Consider the following 16,667-nt stretch of genomic DNA (forward strand, 5'->3'; position numbering starts at 1 on the left):
TTTTGGAACTTCTTTCCTTTACATTAAGCAATATTAAAATGTGATATATGCTACAATACTCTATTAAACATAGGGGCTCGTGATTCTAACTAATATAAGACAGACCGGTGCTTATAAAGTGTCATCCTTACTTCCGCGAAATATGATCTCATTAAATATTTTCCGCTTGCGCGTCATTTACTCAACATTTTAACCAATGTCATAAGAAATAATTACAGCAAACAATGGTTTTACAATTGAATACTCGTATAAAATAATGCAGAAGCCTGCGTTTCGTTTGTCGAGAAAACCGAAAAAGCGCCCGAAGCAACATCCCCGGCTGAAGATCTTCCACGTTTACACATTCGAGCTCCTCCTACAGGAGCCCACAACTGACTGCACAGTGTACAAGCCTCACTCACAGGCTGCAATTTCTTTAAAATGGTTCGGAGGGTTACTTTGAGTTTGTTGCTGGCGACGTGGTTCTCCGTGGACTGTAACCCCGGGCCTATCGATGATATCGCAGTTGATCGATACTTCATTCCTAAGCGCTGCATCAGAGAAGTGAAATCAGGAGATTTCGTGCGGTATCACTATAACGGCACTTTTACTGACGGAAAACTGTTTGACTCTAGGTGAGGTAATTCAGACAAGTGCTAACTGAGTGATGTTCACTGTTTGCATCTTGCACATTTAAATTCTTTGCATCAAGCAATAGGCTACCATTGCGTTTTGGAGATGCCCAGCGTAGCACCGTGATTTTCTGGACGTGCACCATTGGAATATGCTTTTTTTGTGTCACGGTAAAACCCAGGCTACTTCCATGATATTCTTTCTACGTAGGCTATCTTTTGCAGTTCCATGCAAATAGCCCTTACGAAAATTATCCATAGTTTTATCGTAGTAAATGTTTTTCTTTTGGTGTATATTACTATTTGTATAACCAGTTTTTTTCCCCCAGATATGGTTAAACTATAGTTAGTGTTGCAAAACCAAAACCTTATTATTATTATTATTATTTTTTTTTTTTGTAGTAAAACCATGGTTAATTTTTGTAAGGGAGTTTTTTTTTAGATTGTTTATTCAAACCCAACAATATTAGGCTTTATTGCATACGCTATGGCTGTGTTTCAGACACTAGTGAGCTACCTGCATGGAAAGTATTTCTGGACATCATATAGGCTAATGTATTATACGTGGCCAAATGCTGTCTTGGCAGGAAGCTCACTTGGTTTCTGAGCCTCTTGCTTTATTCTGTGAAGTTCGAATACAACTATTAAATGATCGTATTCAAAGAGTTCAATGAAAATTGATACATGATAGACAAGCAACGTTATCAAAAGAGATATAAAAATAAAAATGGACTTGTGTAAAATGTACTTTAATGACCTGCAGAGTCATTAAAGTGTGTGTGTGCTTATGTCCTGTGTGTTGGAAATCCTTCCCTTTCTCAATCAATAATGCAATGTGATTTGTTTGTTTTATATGCAGCTATGATAGGGGGGCTGCATTTTTTGGACAGGTGGGCCAAAAGTGGCAAATTGCTGGTGTGGACAAGGGCATTCTGGGTATGTGCGTGAATGAGCGTAGGAAGATCACTGTACCCCCCCACTTGGCCTATGGTAGCCAAGGAGCAGGTAATATACTCAAACGCACCTTTTACATATACATCAAATTAATTAGTGTCATTGTATTATATATCACAGAAAGTGTCTTTCTACTGTGCTGTTTCAGGTGATAAGGTGCCGCCAGACACAACATTAGTGATCGATCTGGTTCTACTGGACATTTTTAACAGGGCAGACCAGGTTCAGACCAAAGTCATCAGTACGCCCAAAGAATGCAAACGCTCGGTCATGAGGACTGACTTTGTGCGTTTTCACTTTAATGGAACGTTGCTGGATGGCACCGAGTTTGACTCCAGGTTAGTGCTACTTTCTATCCTAGGAGCCTTGACTCGATGGAACTGATGCAAAATAGTAATGGTTTATATTGGCATGGATCCACAGTGTTGACATTTTTCATGCAAATTATTTTACATATGTTTTCACAACACTTTTCTTGGCATAAGACAAACATCTAAAAGCAGTTAACAGTTAACACCTAAAAGCTAATCAAGTATCGAAGTGGAGACATGTGAGATATTAGATGTATTCAGAAGTCTGTTGATTAATCTGCAGCTACAAGCGTTCCCAGACGCAGGATTCGGTAGTTGGGGAAGGTTGGCTCATAAAAGGCTTGGATGAAGGGTTGCTGGGCATGTGTGTGGGAGAAATACGACACTTCATCATCCCCCCATTTCTGGCATTTGGAGAAAAAGGATATGGTAAGCAAGCAAACCATCTGCATGTAGATCTAAAAAACTAATTCAAGTTCTTTACCTTTTTTTTTAAATTCAAATCTTGGACATGGTTGCACTTTTTTTAACAGTAGTAAAGTTTGTGTGTTTTTTATTTATTGGCTTCTTTGTCCAAGGTACTGTAAAAGCCCAACGTTTCATTTCTTTCTTTTGTGTTTCCGTTCCTCAGGCACAGAAATCCCTCCTCATGCATCATTAGTGTATCACCTTCTCCTGGAAGACCTCCACAACCCTAAAGATGACATTATTGTGGAGGTCGTTGAAGCGCCTGAACCATGTGCACGCAAGTCTGTTGCGGGCGATTACATTCGTTATCACTACAATGCTTCCTTCCTCAATGGCATCGCATTTGACTCCAGGTGTTACACTTTTTTGCTTCTTTGTTGTTTTGTTTGTTTTTGTAGACGTTACTGAAATTGTAATGCATTGTATCATCTCTAATTTCACAGCTATCAGCACAACCAGACGTACAACACATACATTGGAATGGGTTACATGATTTCTGGCATAGATAAAGGCTTGCAGGGTGTGTGTACAGGAGAGAGGAGAAGAATCATCTTGCCTCCCCATCTTGCATATGGCCAGCAGGGGGCAGGTTAGATCATCTTGTTATTTAAGTGCTAGTTCATCAATGAAAGTTGAATGAAAGTGTTGTATTTATTTCCACAGACTGTTTAATGCAGTTTAAAGGCGGCATAAATGTATTTACACAACAGCTGCAAAATGAAAATAGAATGTAATGTGTATAAAAACTATACATTATTGCTCTTGATATTGTAATCGATTATTAATTTTGATTAGTGGAATGCATTAAAACATTTGGGAAATAGCATATATACTGGTTACAGAGAAATGTTTATGAAATGTAAAAAAGTAATGTTCTAATGCTTCTAATTTCTATGTAATTTTGCTGGGGTCAGAAGGACTTACAAACTCAATGGGGACAAAGCTCTGCCCTGATTAGCTTCATTGGGTGATGAGACGGCACCTATCTGTCTGTCTGTAACTTGTCATAACATTCAAAAAGTGACAATACAGTAAGTGCAGCTCTGTTTTGGCCAGGTAAGGACATTCCAGCTTCAGCCGTGTTGGTCTTTGACATCCATGTGATAGACTTCCACAACGTTAAAGATCCTGTGCATATAGAGATCACACATAAACCTGAGGTGTGTAATGAAACCAGTGAGGTGAATGACTTCATAGAGTACCACTACAACTGCTCGCTGCTGGACGGCATGCTGCTTTTTACGTCGTGAGTTTCCTCTATCCGTCTAATCACTATTTGTTGAGTTATGAATGTATTTTTACATTTTAGCAAAGTTATGTGATGTGGCTAAAAGTTATTGATCTCTGATCATTGTAGGAGGGACTATGAGAACCCACAGGATGTGCTTCTTGGAGGGGGTAAAATAATTGATGGCCTAGATGAGGCTCTAAGGAATATGTGTGTAGGAGAGAGACGGACGGTCATAGTGCCACCACACCTTGGGCATGGAGAGAAAGGAGGTATGTGTTACTTCATGTGCCTGTTCATGTGTTTCGTACTCCTAAAACGATGCTGAAACATTGTAAAAAAAAAAATGTCTGTGAGCCAAATTCGAATTTATTCTGCATGGGAGTGTAACTCCATTTCATCTTGGATCACCTGCATTTAAAATTTTTCAAACCGCTACAGAATAAGGAACGCTACAATATAGGGTTAATGAATTTTTGCAATTTATGATAAATGTGTATCCTTTCTTCTGTGCTCTTGTTTTCCTAGCCGGCATTGTCCCAGGGAGTGCAGTGCTACGGTTCGAGCTGGAGTTGGTGTCCCTGCAGAAGGGGGTTCCTGAAGGCTACCTATTCATTTGGCTCGAAGAGAGTCCGGTTCAGCTGTTTGAGGCACTAGACAGCAACCAGGACCAACAGGTCCCTTTAGAGGAGGTCAGTTTTTAGCATTGGGCGCTTTGGGTTTTTGAGCAAAGTTTTCAGACCCCTGATCTGCTGATGTTGTAAACAATCAGGCCCTGAAATGTGTTATTGCGAAGAGAATTATTCAGACACTAAACACAACAAAACTATTTAAGTGCCCCTATTATGGAATGTGTAACACGGTGTGTAACACAGCTCTAAGTAAATGAAAATATCCTGCAAAGTTTTCAATCTGAAAGTGCACCGCTTTAAATGAAATCGACCAAACGCTGGAGGGGTTTGGAAAAATGAATCGTGGCTGAACAATTTGGGAGTCGTTGAACAAATAAGGTAAAAATAAATGCATAATATAAGAAAATTAAAGTGTTTTTTGACCTTGCATTCATGTCAGCCTGTTGTTTGGGACTCCAAAACCAAAATATGAACCTTTCATAACCCATAATAGGGGCACTTTAAACAAGTACAGGAACAATTGTAGTTTCATGGTAAAAACCCTTTTAAAGCACATGAAGACTAGGGATTCCAATATTTTTTTCTGTTAAAGATGATGATGATGATGATGATAATAATATTAATAATAAAGTGGACCAGATATAATGCCAATAGTCTGTGTGAGACCACACTGGAATAGGCAATTGTTAAGTACATTACTCAACTAAACTCACTGACCTTTGACTAGTTACTGTAAGTACCATTACATTATTACATTCTTTACTATTGCTGAAGTATTTACACTTGTTACAGGTTTTGCAATGCTTGTTTTAGTAAGTGCCACAATCATTTAGCATAGCATAGCAAGAAAATGTATATTTCAAACACATTTATTTAGTACAAATTATAGTTAGAATCTGGACCTGAATACTTTTAAAAATCATCTTTGGTCTAATTGTAAGGAAACGTAAATGCTTTAATTACGAAGTTCGTTTGGATTTTTTGTTTTTGAGTGCGTTTATGTAAACAGTTGTTTACATAAAAATGTTTTTGGAGTACTACTAATGTCACTATTGATGAGGATTTTAATAATATCGTTTTTTATATGCAAGATATTTAAAGAGCACCTGAAGTATACTTGCATTAGTTCCACTTTAGCACAACCAAAATGACCTTTTACAGTTTGTCTTTAGTTGGACGTAGTTTGAATAGTTCTGCACAATTAAAGTATATTAAAGTTTTACTCCACACCAAAATGAAAATTTGGTCATTAATCACTTACTCCCATTGTCGTTTCAAACCCGAAAAAGCTTTGTTTGGCATTAGAAAAAATGTTAAGATATTTTGGATGAAAACATTGATTACCATATAAATTACAGTGTCAAGTTCCAGAAAAGTATGAAAGACATCATCAGAATATTACAACTGCCATCAGTGGTTCAATACTCTCCAAAATGGTGACACGGAGAGACACAAAAAGTATTCTTGTCACTTCATAACGTTATGGTCGTACCACAGATGGCAGATGAAATATTCTGATGACCTCTTTCATATTTTCCTGGACCCTAATAGTGTTCACACTAAGCATACCAGTTTAATATACCACAAGTACAATTGCAGGGTATTTTCATTAAGTACCTAAATGTGCAAATGTATTTGGAGACTTAACATGAAATAAATGTATTTTAAATACATTATTTTTCACTTGGTTACTGTACCTTGTCTTTTCACAGTTTTCACAGTTCATCAAACAGCAGGTCTTAGAAGGAAAAGGCCGTCTTAAACCAGCTCAGGATCCAGATAGTGTCATCAGGGATATGTTCAAGAACCAGGATAGGAACGCTGATGGCTTGATCACCCAGGATGAGCTAAAACTAAAAGTGGATGAAGATGTAGAGAAAACACGCCATGAAGAACTGTGAAACGTTTTCACAAAAGCATGTGAATCTACATGCATTCAGAGAGAACAAGCAACAGACTCATAATCCTGAGGCTGAAAACCGGAACATGCTTTCCAGTATTAAAAGTTTGTACATTTGATGGTCACATATTTTTATACTCTTAAAAATGTTGGATCTCAGAAATGTATTTGTGTCATTGAATAAAATGTCTAAAACTAGGGTACTTGCAAACATTTTATTTTTAAATTATATGGCAGGGGTGGCCAACATCAATCCTGGAGTTTAGCTCCAATTTTGATAAAAACTCACCTGATTCGAAATTTGTGGCAACCCTTAGACTTGGATTAGCTTGTTTGTGTTTGTTTGATTAAGGTTGGAATGAAACTCTGCAAGACTCTTTCTCAGAGTGAGCTATTTTTGAGGTCACTTGTAAACCAAGTTTTCCTGTAGTCGAGATCAAAGTATAGCTGCAATACAAATAAAAACTCAAAATGAACTGCTGTTACTAAGCAGACAGTTTTAGTCCCAATAAGTACTAAAATAATACAGTTGTCTACAAATACAAATACATTATTTTAGAACACTTGCTACATGGGGTATAGTTGGTAATATATAACACTGTTAAGCGTGAAATATACTTTTTTGGTAGCACTTTATTTAGGGTCTCCTAACTAGTTGCTTATTAGCATGTATAGGGCAAGATAATTAGTCATTTATTAGTAGTAATTAAGCACATATTAATGCCTTTCTCTAAATGACATTATTCCATAATCTAACCTAATCCTACCGATACCTAAACTTAAATTCCTTACTATTAATAAGTATTCCTTATTCTAAAGTGTTACCCCCTTTTATTCATTCATTCATTTATTGGTAAGGGTCATTTCTTTGTTTAGAATTCTTTTCTGTGATAGAGCTATATGCATTTTGAATGTGAATGCAGATGAAATTAGCATATTTTAAACTTGATGGATGTAGCCATGTTTAAATTATTCTATTTCTGCCAAATCATTTTATTGGTTTCTATTGGACTTTGTGCATATGTGGTGACCAAAACTGTACCATTGAATTGGCAAAAGGTTTCCCTCAACATATATATTTTTATTTTCATTTGACCATATTGCCTATAGACACTTGTTGATTATAACGTAAGGAGCAAAATATCTTTTCAATTTGCACATAATCGAGCAGAAGAATGATCACATTCCATGTGAAAATGCATTGATCATAAATGCATAAATTTTAGTAGACATGATAGTAATGGCACTCCAGGAAGGGTATGAACAAGGCAACAACTCTTGGACAATATCAGATTTTTAATAAATATTTATTGCAAATCACTGAGATCCACAACATGTGCATACTTTATAACACATGCAAAGAACTATACTCGCCCTTAAAAGACTTTACAACAACGAGAGCGGGACAAGGTATTATCCCAGCCTTGCTACTCTTATTGTCAGACATTTTCGCCATTGACACACACATACATACACACACACACACGTACATACACACTCATTTCCTCTGTGCAAGAAGGAAAGAAACTGATATAGATCTTAAACACTATTAATTCACATCTCAACATGAGAGACACAAAACTTACATTTCCCATTGAGTAAATACAATATCTAAGATTCTACAGAGTCTCCAATATGCAGGAAAATGTTTGAAAAAGGCTTAATAATGTATGTTCAACATATGTCTTACAGGGATTTTCCCATATGAAATGACAATGGAACTCTGCACAAGTCAAGACAAGAGCTACAGATACACTGTCAAAGCCATTTCTATCTTGCATTTAGTAGAGATTTTAACATCGAAGCATAACATTACTTCATCTAAGATGACACTTTAAGACTTTGGTATGGACTGTAGTAACGGCTAAATGTTCTTCAGGCGAACATTACGAAATGTTTTCTGGTCTTGATGGTGCCAATGATCACTTAACAAATTTTCACCCAAGTGAAATGCAGATTTCTTGTAATAAAAGACATCATTGTAAAAGAGGAGATACAAAGAGGGAATGTAGATGAAAGATAGAAAAAAAATATTTCCAATAAAAAAAAAATGGTTATAAATAGCGTTTATATATGTAACAAACACAAAGATGCAGTGTGGGTACCATCAGTAGGTGCCTTATTAAATTTGGAATGGACAACTACAGTTGACTTATGGGAAATGTTAACTTAATTCTTGACAGGAATTGGATGACAGAGCACAAGCTGATGAGGCTGCTAAAAAGATATACGAGTGAAAACAAGTCAATCAAGGAAGCTGAAATATCTCAAACTGGCATGGACCGCAAAACACCAATGACAAATTATTTTTAAGTAACAAAATCCTGCCCTGGACAACGAGGTAATGAATCCTTGACTATTTTCTGAACATCTATGGTTTTGCTATTTTGTTAGGTGTAACCTTCATGCATCAACAACCAATGCCGTAACGGTCTCTATTCCCTGTGAAAAAGAACAAATATAATCAAACTATAAGAACAAAGATTAAGACAAGGGCTAATGCTGAAATTAAGTGCTTGTAGTTGTGAAGAATGCATTTTTGCACATATGAACAAAAATTGCATTGACAAACAAGTGCAAGACAAATAAAATTAAATCACAATTAAGACCAGAAACTAGAAACCAGAAAGTAATTTACAAGCAAAGGGAATAAATATGTAGTGGTTCTTTTTGTAATTATAAATGGTTTGTTCAAAACTTGTGAGCGTTTGAACAAGCTGGGAAAAATGGTTTCACACCTTGCAAAGCAAACAACCTAAAAACCCACGAATTTAGCAGGACAACCATCACCACATGGAACATTATGACTCAAGATAAATGAGCAATGTGCAGCATTTTGCAAATTGCAGACAGCGGGAATAAGGCAAATTCATGCAAGGCCATGAAACAATGTTTCATGTTTACAGATATTTACAAACGTATCTTTTTTACATATTTATATGATTCCATTATACAAAGTCACACTGAAAATACTCTCTTTACTAGCTTCAGCCATTTCATCCACTCTCCCAGTGATGAAAAGTCACAAGTAAACAAATAATACACATTTGAATAAGAATGGGATCATGGGAATGCTCAAGACACTATATTATCATGATTTTTGCAGCAGTTTTTTTTCTTTTGAGCAAGAAGGGCCCTCAGCATTCAATTTGTGATTGTAACTGCCTGCGTAGAGTTAACGTGCGACGATGTAACTGTTGCATTTGCTGCATACGGTCCCTCTGGCGCGCCAAATTTTGTGGCATTGGGTAACGCTGACAGCCGTATAGAAAGCGGTAGGGAATGCGAACGTGACATGCTGTGGCACGACAGCGTGGCTGAGGCATTGGCGGCAGAAGCATCCAGCGTTTGCGCTCAGCGCAATAACGGTACGCCTCTTTGCGATACTGCTTATCCACATCGTCACTGTTCTTCCAGCCACCAATCACAAACACATCATCACCAAGATAGCAGATGGCAGCACCCTCAATACTAGTAACCTCTGGGGGAAGGCTCTCAAGAATATCATCAGATATCCGTGCGCTGATCTTTTGACGAGCTACATCATCGCGCACGTTGGTGTAACTCTTGGGACAGCAAGAAGCCGTGTGGTAGAAGTTAGTTGAAGCTACAGCCATTTGAAACAAGCAGTAGTTGTCAATAAGCGGTAACGAATCAACTTCTTGCCACTGGCGACTGTCGGTGTCATAGCGAGTCGTCACCGTCTTCAACCCATCATCGCTGTCAGTATCTATGGGCGTTCGTGCTGTGACATAAACATAGCGATCTTCTACGCTAATAGCCTTGACGTCTCTCAAAATCTTAGGAGCCGATTCTAGGTTGTGCCACTTGTCTTGGTCGGGTTCGTAGACACTCACGTCCTTAAAGCCAGGGCTGAAGTTGCCATGACCACCAATACTATACAGAATATTTTTGATGCAGGTGAGGCCAAAGGAATGCTTGCGTGTTGTGAGGTTGCTCACTTGTTCCCAGGTGTTGCGATTTGGATTGTAGCGCTCTACTGTCTTGGCAAATCCAGGTTCCATGGACCCAGCCACGTATACATGGGTATCAGTGGCCGCAATAGCGTGCCCATCCAGATGGTTATGGATGTGTGGCAAATTGACCCAACGGTCTTCGTATACAAAGTACCCTACGCACTCACTCAGGTAGTCACCTCCTTCAGAAACTCCACCGACCACCATGATGACATCCATGTTCTGGCCAAATCTTGGCTGGAATGTGGCCATGTATGATGCCCAGAACTCTGTATCTGCTGATTTTAGGTTCTCAAAGCGGATCGCATGACCCTCCACAGCCTCTGACACAAGCTGTAGGCAGGCAGCATTCTGCGCAACTAAAGGCTCATTCTTCACAACTCTTGTAAGATAAGTTGGCTTTATCTGTGGCAGCCTGAGAAGACGAAAAAGCTCCTCAAAATACTTTACCCGTTCGTCTGAGTTTTTCTGAACCCATTTGACAACTGCATCAAACAAAACCTCCTCAGAGTCAACTGTAATCTCTGCGTCTGACAGCCAGTCTCTCACCAGATGGAATGGAAGTGTGTAAAATTCATCATCCTGGATAACTTTATGGAAATTGCGACGAATCATGTCGGCAGCACGTAAGGCCAACTGGTCCAAAGTGTACATGTGAGCAAGGCTATGGACGGCCACACAGTTGCCAAGGCTGAGCTTCCTCTTGAGAAATTCTCCGCAAAAATCTTTCAACTGCACAAGCAAGAACCTGTTAGTGGAAAAGAAAATACATTGTTTTATGCCTTTAAAAAATGAACACCAGAACAGTCAAGATATATGATACAAGTGTTCTTTTGTTTTATTTTTTCTAGTAGGACAGTATGACAGTGGCTTATAACAAGTGGTGAGTGTCTATCAATAGAGATTTTGCTATATTGTGTATGTCATGGTAAGAAAATATAAACGCAGTGCAGGACTGCTAAAAGTTACTGATACTTCAAAGCGATAAGAAGCATGCATGATCGAGTAAAAATGCAAGACGTGCTTGATGTTAAAAAGTTATTAACCACAATATGCCATGAAAAGAACTGACTGAATCAGTGTTCCTAAATGCAGTTCTCTTTTGCAACACATTGGTCAGTCAAGTCACATTTATTTATATAGCGCTTTTAACAATACAGATTGGTACAGATATAATAAAAATAAAGACAATTACAGGTGTCATACATCAAGCATGCAAAATGTTTTGCAAAGGTTTTCTTATAATGAATTCTGGCCAAAGAAGCCTTTTTAAAACTTTGCAATGGTCAGTGGTTCATTTTGAATGGATTTGTATAGTATGCATATCCAGTCAAGGTAAGGCGTATGTTGTGTCAAAAGGGAGACTCGCTGTCTTTCACTTTGAAAACCTCTTAAATCTTAATCAGCATAGTATGCAGAATAGTAACCCAGATTATAACACAAGACCATCACGGAGATGTCTATTTGATATACATTTTCAGTAAGATAAGAGGTTCGTAGACAGTAAATACTTTCCAGATAATTTGGAGATGCATGCATATGCTTACTGGATGTATACACTATAGGCTAATCAAGGCTATACATAAAAACCTCACTTTACTGCACAGCAAGTTAACTTAAGTTGATTAAATGAAGCAGCAGCAGTAGACAAGAAAAAAATAATTGTAAGCAGAAGAAGTTTTAGAGTGCAATCCAGCAGAGCAGTCCATTATATGTGGGGTCTGCATAAGTAGTGGGTGATATATTGATTTAAAAAAAAAAATCCACTAAAAAAAGAAAAATGTTAACAATTTGAGGAGTACTTTATTTTTTAGCAGATTAATAAAATTATTCAAATTCAAAAAATATTTTAAGAGAAGTAACTACAATTACTTTAAATATATATGATAGCGCAGCAACATTGTGAATGTGTTATTGTGTGCAGCTTTTGGAGTGCTTGGAAGGGACGCACTAAATCAATATATGATAAAATCAAACTTCACTTTTTTAAAATGTCAGGACATCAGGACAAAAATTTCACTGGATTTAAACCACTGATTCTCATCACACTATCTTTATGCACTGTTGGATTTCATTTTTTCTTTTGGTTGTATTTTGCAGAATAAAGATTTTGGAAAAGAAGATAATGGGAGAATTTTCATTTTGTCTCTATGGAGAAAACACCAATGAAATGTGTATTATATTTAAAAATGGTAGATACACCTATGATTCTATGAGTCTAAAAACACGGCTGTTTTAAAACATAACCATGCAGAATAAATGCTGCCAACCTAAAATGTACCCATGATTCCCAGAAACGCTGCTTAATCAGAAGGTGCCCATGACACCAAAGGTGCTGCAAAGGGCTACTGACTCAAACGACGCCTGAAATGTCCAATAACGACGTTGTTCTGAAAGTGCATGTGACGCCTAAATGCGGAACGCGACAATGATGCCCAATAAGCATTTGTTTTCAGACAACAGTGCTGTCTAGATAGACAGTACGCTGTATTTGACAGTCTATCGACCTGTATGATTTTTTTTCTCACCTGTCCGCTAGCTCCAGAACCTCATGCACGTTAGCGGTGCTCACTCGTATCTCGCCCGTATACATGAACTGGATGACGCTCTCCACCGTCTCCTGGTCGAGGCCTGCCTCGCTGCTCCACTCCTTCATCTCCACCCGCCGCGTCACCGACTCCGAAAACTGACCCCCGAGCAGCGGCGTGAAATAATCCGTGGCCGCAGCCAGGACTGAGCGGTGGGCGCTAAACTCGAAGCTGTTCGCGGCTCCTGGGGCGCTGCTGAACGCCAGCGTCACGTCGCAGAAGAGCCCGAGCTTGCGCTGCTCGTTCTGCCGCCGGGAGAGCTCCGAGCAATGGGTCGCGGATGCAAACTCCTCGGCCTCCTCAGACTCCCCGTCTCCCGCTAGAGCGCTCGCCGTGCTCGGCCCGCCGCTGTTTCGGCTGGCGTCCTCCGGATTCGGGGCGGCTGCGGCCATCTCGGTGTCCGCGCGGTCGGTTCGTAAAGTGCGTAGTATGTTGAGGTGGTGGAGCACACTCAAACATACACACTCCAACATAAACAGCGCTCGACATGCACATGCGCACACGCAGCATACACCGCAGGAGTCCTGTTGACGTTACAGGAACTGACGCGAGACATGGGTCGCCGATCTGGCAACACATAAATAAAGAAATAACAAAAAAATATATATATATCGGCGGTATATTGTTTAGAATCTGTTATAAAATACACATCATGGTGTCAGACTAAACAATACATTCAGCTCGACAGTATACCGCAAAATAAAACTACTTGCCAATTTAATGTCAAATATTTATTTATAGCCGTTACTAAAAAGACAGTTTTTTTTCGGTCAACAGAACGGTAGGTTAAATAGTATATTCTAAGTCCGGGGTTCTGCCAGAACTTAGAATCGGCTATTTAGTCTAACAGAAGTAGCCTAACATTACGGCTTTAAATTGCAGTTGTAGTGTAAATAAATAAACAAATGTTGAGGCCTATTGGATCATTCACTTGGATCATTCAGATAAAACGTTGAAACCCTAGAGCTTTTATGTTTGAATCATAATTAAACACAAAAATAATGTTTGTTTTTTTAGAAAATACTTTAAGAGAACTAGGTGAAGCCTAATTTTCTTACTGCGCTGGGGATGTGAGAATCACAAATGAACCCTGGAGCAATGGAAGAATGTCGCCCCATTTTATAAAACCATGTTTTATGTGTTGTTTACCTGGGAAAGAGATGGCAACGTGATGCAAAAGGAAGAAAGCAGGCATTGTTAGTGGTGTCTGATCAATGTATTTGTCTTTTATAAAGACCTTTGGTTGTGTAAATTATTGTGTATTTTTATTCCCCGGACCTAATCATTTCCCTTTGTCTTCTTTACATCGTACTTCTAATTCTTGTTTTTCCAGCTATGAGGTTTTGGTTTTGAAACATGTTTGCTCGATGTGACAACTCAGTTAACTGCTAGTTTGCTCACGTTTGTTTAACCAACACAGAACTGCAATCATCTCTGAAACCAGTTTAGACTGATGAGTGTGAATTCTTTTAGCAGTTCATCTTCATCTTTTTTCTGTAAGTGGGCTGCTTTAAGTTAAGAGATCTTTATCTTTCCAACTTGTGACGGCATACAGTCAGCCTGTTAAATAAACTGATGTTAAAACTAGTTTTAACTAAATCAACCAAACAACTTAGTTACTCAGATTAATTTGGAACTACTCTATTCCACACCAAGAAGTGTAAGTGCATCACATCTGCTGAGACAGCTAGACTGTGATAAGAACATGAGGAGTGGACTGAGGGTAAGTTTACTGTCATAACACAAAACAGAACACATGCAGTTCTTACAATATAAAAAAATATGAATGGGTCTACCCAGTAACCATATAATGTGAACTTTGCAGTTTCAGTTGTTAACGTGGACTGTGCCGCTGAAGAGAATGTTTGAACGTTTGTCTCAATTTGTAATAAATAGATTTACATTAAATATTTGATAATTTTACTTAAAGATCTGGATTTCTAAATTCAATTCATGGTTAACAACATGAATATGTACCTATGAATGTTTTTAACTGGACAAAAAAAAAAAAGAAAACACTACTTATAAGTGTCCCCAGGGGGAGCCACAATTTGACAAGCCGGAGGAAAAAAGTCTGGTCTGGTCTTTGGAGATTATTGGTTATTATCAAAGACTATTCTTAAAAGGGACTTTGATAATATTTTGACATTATATGTCCTCTGTAAATGTAGCATGGTGACTCCTCCAGTTCATAGCAAGGCACTAATTTGTTAGTGAAGATGGAACCAGTTACTCATTTTAGAATATTCTAATATGCACTATTTTTGCATTAAAGAGATTACCATTGACCAATGTTGAATGCTAAACAACATGAAAACTGTACAACATGAATAACCAATAAAGAACTTTATTTTAAAAATACTGTAATTTTGACCATAAAAACAACACCAGAGAAGATGATTTATTTTCACTTTTTTGTTGGAGTGATTTATCCCAGCTGGTGATGAATGTGCTTAGTATGAACCTCCATTTTGCTTACTTAAGGTTCAGGGTGTGTACGCTAACATTTCCCAATAGGTAACATTTGAGTGTGCTTTAGAATTAGGTGCTTTGCATCTACAGGCTGCGGTGTCTTCATTCAGACTATTAGAACTCACAGCCTGAAGAGACATTTATGATTGTTCATTTGTTAATCATAACCAAAGCAAAAGAAGGTGCATTAAAGAGTTAGTATTATAAGATGGCTAGCGACACTGTGCCATGAAGCTTGCTTTACAAGCAACCGTTTTATAAATTCAATTTAGAATTGCCATGCTTTATCATAAATGTTAACTACTATTCGTCAGTGTTTTGCTAGTGTATTTCTTTGGTTATGATGGAATAATTTACCCCTTCCCACTATGATAAAGTAATAAAATAAACCCGTTCCCACATATTTATCCAAAATACTTATAATAGCTTCCAGGTTTACATAGACATGTGCTCAGGAAGGACATAGGAGATATCATCCCATGGGTGGCGATAGAGGCCCTGCTTCAGACGTTTCTGGTCCAGATAGTGACCTGTGGGTTTAAAAATAAATAAATAAAAATGGGTGATAGAGGGTGGGTGATCATCAGATGTTTAGTTTTAGAACTGGTGGGACCATGTCTGAACAGTAAAGAATATTCCAGTGGTTTACCGATGAAACCAATGCTGCGTCCCAGAACGAAGATTCCATTAAGAGTGCCAATCTCAATAAATTCATCTGCCTCATCCCTGCAAAGCAAAAACATATTCAAATGCAATGTAGGCACATGATCTGCACGATGAGATTCAATAAATATCAGATTAACTAGTGAATATACTATGCATATAAAAAATGAGAACTAGACAAACCAGACATCATTTTTAAAATCAAAATCCCACATTTGCACTACAACGGTCACAATTCACAAGCCCTGTGAATCCAAGGCATTGCCCAAAGAAAAATTTCAATTTAAAACGACTTACCGTGTGAATCCTCCACATGTTCTTAAGAGGTCCACAAAAGCCACGCCAATAAAACCATCAACATTTAGAATAAGGTTGGGTTTCTGAAGAGCATGAAAGACATTGTAATGTGAGCATGACATGAACAAACAATCACACAGCAAAACACACAAGCATTATCATCACCTTTGAAGTGGTAATCTTCTCTACTTCAAGGGCGTAGTCAAGTAACTGGGTTGATGGGAAATTTTGCTTCACAAAGTCCTTTAGGATCTGCACCCTCATATCAGGGTTATTGATCTGTCACCGAAAAAAACCCCACATATGAACATATAGTATTTATTAACAGCTGTATATGGAAATGGTATTGAAACAAGAATAAGGACTGACAGCACATCTTAATTTATCTGCAACTTGCAATAAATGTCTGTTTATTTAAATAAGGCTCATCACAAATACAAGTAATCTCAAATTAGAATGCCATGGAAAAGTTTATTTCAGTAATTCAACTCATGTATTAAATAAATTCAGCGAGCACAGACTGAAGTACTTTAATTCTTTAGTTCTTTAAAATTTAATGATTTAGG

At 38.0% G+C, this 16,667-nt stretch overlaps 3 protein-coding genes across 4 annotated transcripts in view; 1 reads left to right on the top strand and 2 right to left on the bottom strand.

Moving 5' to 3' along the window:
- Positions 1-333: 333 nt before the first annotated feature.
- Positions 334-7,595, top strand: fkbp10b (FKBP prolyl isomerase 10b). Its single transcript, XM_043253921.1, has 10 exons — positions 334-614; positions 1,471-1,616; positions 1,714-1,903; positions 2,160-2,305; positions 2,508-2,697; positions 2,788-2,933; positions 3,401-3,590; positions 3,702-3,844; positions 4,101-4,264; positions 5,917-7,595. Exons 1-10 carry the CDS (start codon positions 421-423, stop codon positions 6,103-6,105), a joined length of 1,698 nt encoding a protein of 565 aa, XP_043109856.1. The 5' UTR covers positions 334-420; the 3' UTR covers positions 6,106-7,595.
- Positions 7,393-13,192, bottom strand: klhl11 (kelch-like family member 11). The gene is made up of 2 exons (XM_043253920.1): positions 12,610-13,192; positions 7,393-10,829 (listed from the first exon to the last, which is right to left on the bottom strand). The coding sequence occupies exons 1-2, from the start codon at positions 13,140-13,142 to the stop codon at positions 9,242-9,244; spliced, it is 2,121 nt and encodes a 706-aa protein (XP_043109855.1). The 5' UTR covers positions 13,143-13,192; the 3' UTR covers positions 7,393-9,241.
- A 1,808-nt stretch (positions 13,193-15,000) lies between these two features.
- aclyb (ATP citrate lyase b) overlaps positions 15,001-16,667 on the bottom strand; it is a 30,200-nt gene continuing 28,533 nt past the window's right edge. For both annotated transcript variants that reach the window (XM_043254031.1, XM_043254030.1), the window contains 4 exons: positions 16,267-16,380; positions 16,102-16,184; positions 15,791-15,867; positions 15,001-15,671 (listed from right to left, as the gene is read on the bottom strand). In XM_043254031.1, coding sequence (XP_043109966.1) covers positions 15,577-15,671; positions 15,791-15,867; positions 16,102-16,184; positions 16,267-16,380 — 369 coding nt within the window. In that variant the 3' untranslated portion in view covers positions 15,001-15,576. The remainder of the gene's footprint in view (positions 15,672-15,790; positions 15,868-16,101; positions 16,185-16,266; positions 16,381-16,667) is intronic.

Source organism: Puntigrus tetrazona, chromosome 12 (genome assembly GCF_018831695.1).
Source record: "Puntigrus tetrazona isolate hp1 chromosome 12, ASM1883169v1, whole genome shotgun sequence".
In the NCBI taxonomy this organism is placed as follows: Eukaryota; Metazoa; Chordata; class Actinopteri; order Cypriniformes; family Cyprinidae; genus Puntigrus; species Puntigrus tetrazona.